This window comes from Oreochromis aureus, linkage group 1, assembly GCF_013358895.1.
Source record: "Oreochromis aureus strain Israel breed Guangdong linkage group 1, ZZ_aureus, whole genome shotgun sequence".
Lineage (NCBI taxonomy): Eukaryota > Metazoa > Chordata > Actinopteri > Cichliformes > Cichlidae > Oreochromis > Oreochromis aureus.
In genome coordinates, this window is record NC_052942.1 from 24,487,881 (window position 1) to 24,497,372 (window position 9,492).

General features: G+C 37.9%; 1 protein-coding gene across 2 annotated transcripts; it reads left to right on the forward strand.

The window, feature by feature from the left end:
* Positions 1-252: 252 nt before the first annotated feature.
* LOC116335803 (AFG3-like protein 1) lies at positions 253-9,435 on the forward strand. 2 transcript variants are annotated; one of them, XM_031759572.2, is made up of 16 exons: positions 253-425; positions 1,547-1,637; positions 1,850-1,965; positions 2,102-2,251; positions 2,358-2,432; positions 3,026-3,150; positions 3,240-3,513; positions 3,658-3,795; positions 4,018-4,171; positions 4,255-4,362; positions 6,357-6,482; positions 6,612-6,722; positions 6,962-7,077; positions 7,175-7,375; positions 7,565-7,759; positions 7,940-9,435. In XM_031759572.2, exons 1-16 carry the CDS (start codon positions 309-311, stop codon positions 8,165-8,167), a joined length of 2,325 nt encoding a protein of 774 aa, XP_031615432.1. In that variant the 5' UTR covers positions 253-308; the 3' UTR covers positions 8,168-9,435. The 2 variants fall into 2 exon arrangements, with proteins under 2 accessions (XP_031615432.1, XP_039467130.1); XM_039611196.1 differs by lacking the exon at positions 1,547-1,637 and having other exon boundaries at positions 287-425.
* The last annotated feature ends 57 nt before the right edge of the window (positions 9,436-9,492 follow it).

Consider the following 9,492-nt stretch of genomic DNA (forward strand, 5'->3'; position numbering starts at 1 on the left):
TTAAAAAATATACTGCTGCCGTGGAGTTTACTTTAAAACGTTATTTGTTGATATTTGTTGTCACGCATTTTGTGGAAGTCAAAACTCGCAGAAAATAGAAATGGAAATAGTTCTGTGCAAATCGACATTTAAAACTGGGCTTAACAAAAAAAAAAAAAAAAAAATTACATAAGAATCCGCTGGAAGAATGGTACCTGTAGCGTCTGTAGCCGAAATCTCGCGAGATGACTGTGATACGCACCGTGCCTCCGGTGCCTCTCCTAATGGCTCTGCGGTGAGTCGGTCCGTCAGTCAGTCGGGCTGACAGGATGAGTCTCCTCTCATTGACTGTCGGCTACTGTAGGAACCGAGCCCGGACGCTGAGCCGAAACTTTTCCTCTGGATTTACTGCATCTACTTTTCGCTTCTTCGTGGTTCTCACGTCGGTAGGTTGTAAAAACACTGTTATTGTTTTATATCAGCTTAACTACACTTCTAAAAAAAAGATAGATGACGCAAGCTTTTTGTCACCTGCGTTTGCTAACAATGGTTTGCAAGGAATTATGTTAAAAGTTTGTTTTTTGGTATTTTTTTTTTTTAAATCCAGATATAGCAGTCAACTCCAAAAAAACCCAAGCAAGCTGCAGCAGTGTTTATTTATCATTCCTGCATTGTTTGTTCTCTCACGGTAGGCGATGTCCGTTCCGTGAATGTAGTTTATAAATCAGTTTCCTCAGTTTCATAATACTCATTTTGAAATGGTCTCTCTCGCTCATTTATCCATCCAGTTGCCTTTAATATTTAAAACTGTTTAAGAAGATGAATTGCCTCACCCGTCTCTCCTTCATAATAAAATCTACTAACTACCATTAAAAACGCATTCATAGTATTCTCTTTCTTCCTGTAGTCAATTGTATAGGGGAAAATTGTCACCAACAGGTGCCTGTATTCCACTATGGGATCATTATTTTTACCTGTGTGGATGTGAATGTGTATGGTTGAGCTGTGTAAGATGAATTTTCCAGAGTCATAACCTGGAGCAATGGTCTTATTGCGTGCACTATTATGTATGTTTGATACCGAGAAATGCTCTCTCATAGTAAATCACAATTTAAACAGTTGTATGGTAATCAGTTTAGTCAAACCATAAACATAACTGAATCAACATTAAATATGTGCAGATGGCCAAAATGAAGTAAATATTTGACCTTTGCAGCAGCTGTTCAGTGTCATTGTTGCAATGACTGCATATAATTAGGTTATATGCAACACATTTCAGTGTGCCTAGATCTTAATCAGATTGCAGTAATCCTTAAACATGTGAGCAAACAAAAGGTTTTTTTTTTTTTTAATGTAAAAACATGAATACAGTCTCTGCTTCATGAGACTGTATCCTTTCTCTCAGTTAGTTTGTTTACATCTCTGTTTTCCTTGTATTATTGTAGGCAACTGTTGTTGTGATTTGGCAGTAAATAAATAAAATTTAATTGAACTGAATCTATTTCATGTACATTTCTTTTTATACGTGGCTTTTGATGACTCTGAATTCGCTGCTAACCTATTTCAGAAGAAATCACTCATCCAAAGAAGATGCGGAGGTTTACATCAACACATTTTCCAAGTTACTCGGTTACTTAGCTCAAGGAAACCGCCAAAAGGTAGTCCAACTTTTAGTGCTGTTTACCTTTTTAATGACTCTAAATCAGTGTGCACACAGACTGTAAACTTTAAGGGCAGTGTCAAGAACATAATTGTTTACTTTTATATGTTTGTTGTTGAACTGTGTATAATGTTTTTACCCAGTGAGTTTGTAAGCCCTGTATTTCTCAGCTCTGCTGCAATGAACAGTTGTGTTATTATTGCTGTTCAGATGGAAATATAAAAGAAGAGTCTGGTGGAAGGGAATGGCAGGACTCAAATAATGGGAAGGACCAAAGACGAAAACGATGGAAGAGAGGGGAATCATACTGGTGGTCACGCTTTCAGGTGTGAGTCATAGCCAGAATTGTGGCAAAAACTGCCTCGTCTTCAGTCACTAAATAATAACAAAATATGTTTACTAAAATGATTCTATATAGGAGTTGTAAACTAAAATATTTTTTCATTATCCTATTTCTAACAGGAGGAATTTCCCTTTGATGATAAAACGGTCCAGAACCTGGCAGCCGGTGCAGCAGGCATGGCCTCAGCTTTCTTGTACTTTCACTTTAGAGAAACAGGAGTCCAGATCTCCTGGAAGGATTTTGTGCATCACTACTTGAGCAGAGGCTTGGTGAGAGGCAGAGATCATTTTAATTACGGTGTCTTCCTTACACCTGTGTGTCTGTGCTTGTGTTTGCAGCCATGTGAACAAATGATTCCTTCTGCTCTCCTCCCAGGTGGGCCATGTCGAGGTTGTCAACAAACAGTACGTCAAAGTATTTCCTGCCCCCGGCGTGAACACATCACGAGTGGTCAGTTTCATTAAATGTCCCAGTGTGTAATCGCAGTGTCTTATACAAACTAAATGCATTTATTTTTACTGTTAAACTGATGAGAAAAATCGACAAAAATGTACTTAACTATATTGATAAAAATGACTGTATAAACAAACAAAACAAACATCTTTCTTTTTCTCACACACTGCATTCCCATTTGCTTTTGTTGCTAGAAGACACACCTACTTTCTGAAATTCCAAGAGCATAAGTTTTAAAATACAGATCTCAGCAGTCGACATATTTGTATTTGGCACATAACTACTTTCGCTTTCATTTTCTCACTGTCTTTCCTTATCAGTTGCTTTTTTTTTTCTAAATAAAGCTTGCTAACCTTTATTTGCAGCAGGCATTTGACTGATTACACTGAGAAAATCACACGAGGAACAATTGCTATTCTAACAGTGCAGTCTATCTATGAATAGTGTTGCTATTTTCTTTCCTCCCATCACCTGATGATGGTAGTGTGCCTCCCCCGAGGGGCCGCAGTCCAGATGAAGAGTCAGTCAAAGTACAGTAAAGGTAGATATACTTACTACATATACTACATGCTGGTGTCTTTATGTTTCAGAACTATTTGTGGTTCAACATTGGCAGCGCAGACTCATTTGAGCATAACCTGCAGCTAGCACAGCAGGAAATGGGTCTGGACTCCACTCAGAAAGTACCTGTGCTCTACAGCAGTGAAAGTGATGGGTGAGAAAGTACAGCAGCTTCACTTTAAGTCACTGCATATATAGGTTATTAGAATCCATGCCCTAACTAAGGTTTTTCTCTTCCCATAGGACTCTGTTTTTGAGTGTTCTCCCAATCTTACTTGTGGTCGGATTTTTACTTTTTGCAACACGGCACGGGCCGATGGCAGGAGGACTTGGTGGTTGGGGGAGAGAAAGCCTCTTTGGGATAAGTGAATCCAAAGCCAGGATAATTAAAAAGAACGTCAGTGTGCGTTTTAAAGATGTTGCAGGGTGTGAGGAGGCCAAACAAGATATCTTGGAGTTTATCAATTTCCTGAAAAGCCCACACCAGTATCATGACCTGGGTGCTAAAATCCCTAAGGTGTGTCATTTCTTGATAAAGAAATTTATTATTTTTATTAAAATAAAGCAATTCTTTACTTCTGTATTCTGATCGTACTCACTGGAACAAAAAAATCCTTAAGATAGAAAATATATGAAATCTAATTAACTTCCTTGTTTACAGGGTGCAGTGCTATGGGGTCCATCTGGAAATGGGAAGACTTTGCTAGCTAAGGCCACTGCAGGAGAGGCCAACGTTCCTTTCATCGCAGTCAACGGCTCGGAGTTCCAGGAAATGTTTGTTGGTGTGGGTCCAGCAAGGGTTAGTACGGAGCTGAATGATTGGACTCTTTACAAGTCTGAAAGCAAAATGATGGGCCACATGCTGCAGTGTGACCACAATATCTGCAAATACAGCAGGTCACTGAATTACTTATTCTTGTATCACATTAAAATGATGAAGCCTTTCCACTTTTGGGTGTTTTGTCAATGTCAAAAATTTTCTAACAGTAGAAATAAATAGATCTTTTCTGTGTTTTATTAGATAAGAGATTTGTTTGCCACAGCTAGAAAAAATGCTCCTTGCATTCTTTTCATTGATGAGATTGACGCGATCGGCAGAAAGAGGGGCAAAGAAAACTTTGGTGACGAGGGCGAGCACGAGAACACCCTCAACCAGCTGCTTGTGGAAATGGATGGTGGGTAATTATGTTTTGTGTCAACATTTCTGATGCTATTTTTTCACGAGTCGTCAGTCCTCTAAATGCTTTTATCATTGCAGGATTCAACAGCAGCGCTAACATAGTGGTTTTAGCTGCCACGAATCGAGCCGATATCCTGGATCCAGCTCTGATGAGGCCTGGACGCTTTGATCGACATGTATACATAGGTGAAGTATAAATATTAACCTGAGGTCTGCCTACTTCCTCTGCAGTCTCCTCTCTTGTTGCAACTCAGTTACCTTTTATGAAAACTATAAATATAAAACCATTATTTCTATGTTCATTAAGATGCATTTAAAATTTTTGTTAATTTTCAGATTATTGGTGTCTGACCACAACACCAAGCTCACTTTTACTTTTGCTGTGATTAAGTTTATTTTCTTTTGGATTTCTGTTTCCCTGTAGCAGTTTATCATTCCACATGTGATTCACTGGCTCTGGTGTGCATGCAGACCCAGATGGTGTGCATGCAGACCCAGATGGTGTGCATGCAGACCCAGATGGTGTGCATGCAGACCCAGATTTAACTTTGTTATACTTTCCCTGCTTTAGGTGAGGTGTTACGTTTGACATTATTGAGCCTCATATCTTGTACTTACTGTATGTTTCTTCTTGCCTGTTTATGTCTTATGTCATTAAAAGCATGTGTTGCATAATGTTTGCTTTTATCTTTGGTTAATTTGATATTTCCTGCCTGCTAAGATCTAATTTTCCTAACACCAGGACTACAGGGTGGGTGGCCAGACCACTTTTCTCTGACAAAGAAAACAAGATCATAATGAGAGAGCTGTTTTTCTATGAAGGACAGATTAGATAACTGGAGGCCAACACGAGGGATGGGATATGTTGCTCCTCATTTCCCTGTTATTCTCTGTTCCCTGTCCTTCTGTCTGTGTATATTGTCTTATGTAAACAGATGACAGAAAGATGGGAGTGCTGAAAAAGTTCACATTTCTAATTGGTTTAATGAGCAATTAGTTATGTAACTTGGTATTCCAACAAGCCACAAGTTTGGCCACTGCCTTAGGACTTGTATTGGGTCCTTTCCTGGATGCTGACATATGACAAAGGGTTTTTAAATGGTAAAATAAATGACGCTGAATTCATGGCTTTAAATGCGAATTAAAACATTTCTCCTCCAGTAAGAGTTAATGCTTCTGTACTGAAACTTTTAAGTCAATCCATTGTTGTTTTAGAATTTGCTCTGCCTTTCAACCGAATATAAACCTCTAAAAAAAAGTGTCATTTTAAAGTTTCTACAAACAAGATTTACCACTTTTTCATGCTGGTATGGTTTCAGTGAACTATTTTTGCAGTTGCTAATTGTGCATGTGTAATGCAGCAGAAGACTGAGTAATTGTCAGCATCAGCTCTATAAGCTTTTTGTTTGCACAGCACTTTGCAAAAAAATTTGAGCCGCCTCTCGATTCTTTATATTTTGCTAGATAAACTGAACATATGTGCAGTAATTTATTGAAGCATTTTCAAACATACATGGAAATACAGTATATTAGGTAAAACATTCAAGTACATTCATTGATATGACCACCTTTATTCTTCAACATAGCCTTAACTCTCTCAGGCAACTTCCTCATAATTTCTTTAAGTAGTTTTCAGGAGTAGGCTTCTTGAAGGACAATCAAAGTTATTTTCAGATGTTGGCTCCTTTTGTTCTCTACTCTATCAAAATGATCCCACTCTGGTTCAATAATGTTGATCTTCAGGATCTGGGCAGGCTCTCTTATGAGCTACTCCATACATATTGATGAGCCTTTAAACTAAAATTTTTAAATTTGGATTCAGTACTTCATTTTGAGTCCAATTCTTGCATAATTTGACATACCTCAGCCTTTTCTCTTCCTTTAGAATTGCTTCTTGAAAGCCACCCTTCCACTTAAACCATTTTTAATGAGGCTTTGGTGAACAGCAGATTAATTGAAGGACCAAATGCATCTCTGGTCCTGTGTCAGGTCTTTGCTCGAAAGCCTGAAGAACCATTTCTCAGGATCACTTTAGAAACATCTAGCTCAATGAAAACAAAATATAAAGGAATTAAGGAATGAGACTTTTGCACAGTACTGTATATGTGACAGAACTTGAAGCAGAGTGATTTATTAATGAATTATAAAGACTATAAAGTCTTCTTTTTTGTTATTTACAGGTCCTCCAGATATGAAAGGCAGGGCATCAATCTTTAAGGTGCATTTAAGACCTCTGAAGTTGGACTCCAGTGTAGATGTAGAGACGCTGGCCAGGAATCTTGCTGCTTTAACCCCAGATTTTACTGGTGGGAATAAAAGATCATGATCACTGAATACCCAACAAATCTAAAAAAGAAAATCATACAGTTTCAGCGGCTTCTGCTTTAATTTCATCACAGTCTAACTTATTTGTGGCTTCTCTGTGTGTGTCTAAGGGGCTGACATTGCAAATGTGTGTAATGAGGCAGCGCTAATAGCTGCACGTCATCTCAGCCAGTATGTCAGTAGCAAACACTTTGAGTGGGCAGTTGAAAGGGTTGTTGGAGGTAAGTCAAACACCAAAATTATGCACTTCAAAATGAACCAAAAGAAACTGACAGTATTTATGTGAATCTTTCCCTAACCACTTTATTGATTACATAAATACAATGACAATACAATACAACTGAGTTATAAAAGCAGTGGTGTCAAAATATAGAGCTTATATGTTATTTTATGTCAATCCATTAACCTGATGTTAATATTATGATTTAAGCATTTTTTAAGATATCTGTCATGTTCTCAGGTCTAGAGAAAAGATCTCAGGTTCTGCAACTTCCAGAAAAAACTACTCTGGCATATCATGAAGCTGGGCATGCTGTCACTGGGTGGTTTCTTGAACATGCAGACCCACTTTTTAAGGTATTCTTTACATTTCTTGCTCTCCCTCTGCAATAATCCTGTAATAATTATAATGATTAGCTGGTTATAGATTCATCATTATAATGTACTCCACCAGGTGTCACTTGTTCCCAGAGGGACAGGTTTGGGCTACGCACAGTATCTACCTAAAGAGCAGTACCTATTCACACAGGAGCAGCTGTTTGACAGAATGTGCATGATGCTGGGTGGTCGAGTGGCTGAGCAGGTTTTCTTTCGTCAAATCACCACCAGGGCACAAGATGATCTCAGGAAAGTCACACAGTCTGCCTATGCACAGGTACTCGCCTCACTGCAGAACAGGCTTATCGTAGAAATTTAGATGTAACCAAACCATATTTTGTCCCACAAAAAAATTAAAGCATAACCATCCATGGAGTTAAAATGATTCATAGAGAATAATTTATGATTGTTATTGATTATAGATTTCTGTTCCAGTCTTCATATTCTTCTTCTCTTCATATTTTAGATTGTACAGTTTGGAATGAATGGGGCGGTGGGTCAGGTTTCTTTTGACCTACCGCAATGGGGCAGCCTTATAACTGGCAAACCTTTCAGTGAATCTACAGCCCAGCTTATAGACCAGGAAGTTCGCTCACTCATAGACGCTGCCTTCCAACGAACACTTGAGCTCATACTTGACAAGAAGGAAATGGTGGAGAAGGTGCGAACTTTTTAAAATTTGTAGTAAGCGCTTCCGAGACATTTGCAGAGTGTGATGCTGCAAATGGATTTTCATTTGTGCTGAGCATTTTTCAAAACTGTCATATATTTGGAGTATGAAAAAAAATGTGTATTTTAATGACCTCAAAGCTCGATGTTTCCTTTTGGTCATGTAATGCAGGTGGCAAAGCATCTTCTAGACCAAGAGATCCTAGACAGGGCTGACATGGTGGAACTGCTAGGACCTCGCCCCTTTCAAGAGAAGTCCTCATATCAAGAGTTTGTTGATGGCTTGGAGAAATCTAAAGAAGACACTTTTCTACCTGAAGGACTAACAGACTGGCAAAACAACAAAGGAGATAAAAAACACCTGCAGAATCGGCAAAACACATCAGCCCTTTACCTGTAGGTTGTCTTTAAGGTTGTCTCTCATGTGCGGCATCATCTGGTCCGGACTGCAGTTTGTCAGAGGTCTGTTAGTGGTTCATGTGACTGACAACCTCAGGACAAAAGATGGTGATGTGTTGCCCAGGTTTTTGTGCAATCTGCAATTTTTTTCATTGTAGTTTTTATGTAAAAGTGCACTTTTTTGCTGCAGTTGCCTTATGTTTCTTTTTCTCCACTCTGTTGAAGTCCCTAAGTGCAATAATACTAACAAAACATACCATCAATAATTAGAAGAGAATGTTATTATATAATTATTAGAAGGGAATAAGCCATCATGCTATGTTCTTATCAGCAGCAGGAACCATGTGTTAAGTTTTATTTTGAGGCTTGTATTTTCATACAGTTTTCTATTCTATCCTATTATTTGCCACATGTTTAAATTTCAGATCTATTTGATTGTTGATTATTTTATATTTCAATCCTTTTGCAGATGTTGTTTTCCTTGGAGTCTGCGTATATTTATCAGTAAAGGTAATTAGAAATCAGTCAATGTTTTGTAGCTTTCTCTCTGCGCATATAGTCCAGCAAATGTTAGCTAATCAAATGTACTTGAGGCTATGTTTTCCTTTCCAGTGTCTCATAATAATAAGGGTAAACATTTATGTAGATATAAGAACTTTGGATTAGCTCTGGGAAAGTTTAGCTCAGTATGGGTCATATTGTTCTTCTTGTCTCTGTGTTACAAACTGTCCCTTAGAATATATGAAAATATCGCCTGCATAGTTCACTGGTCAAAGTAGTGATTAAGAAAGATTTTTGTCCTTTTATTCTTTCAAAACTATGCTTTTATCACATTTAATGAGGATAAAGGAAATTAGCAACAGCTTAAAGTAATATGAACACTAAAGTATTTGTTTGGTACTGTAAAAACATGAACTTTGCTGTTATTCAGGAAATCACTCTGTGTCAGTTGTGTATTTTGTTTTATTTTTTCCTACTTCCTGTCTACACTCTGTCATCTACTGTTACATTTATATGCCAGCTGCTCCTCTGCTGGGTAGATAGTATTTTTGTAACTATTGTACTATTATATACAAATATGTACACTAATATATACCAATCATTGAACCTGTGTGTTGCAATATGAGTAGAGTGGGTACTTTTGCACTTTTAGCTAGGATTCCCATTAATGGTAAGCCAGCGCTACATTGGTGCTATAATAATTTTAATAATAATGATTATTCAAATTCTTTGGAGATCCCAGGATGGTGAAATAAAGTTTAAAATTTCTGTTTGAATTTAATTGGAGATTATATATCGGAATTTCAGGAGCAGGACCACGCCTCC

Bases quoted from the DNA above. Each gene is read 5' to 3' on its own strand.
- LOC116335803 (XM_031759572.2), top strand. From the start codon at position 309: ATGAGTCTCCTCTCATTGACTGTCGGCTACTGTAGGAACCGAGCCCGG. The intron at 6,483-6,611 runs GTGGGAATAAAA...TGTGTGTCTAAG, and splicing joins TTTAACCCCAGATTTTACTG to GGGCTGACATTGCAAATGTG. The intron at 7,078-7,174 runs GTATTCTTTACA...GTACTCCACCAG, and splicing joins ATGCAGACCCACTTTTTAAG to GTGTCACTTGTTCCCAGAGG.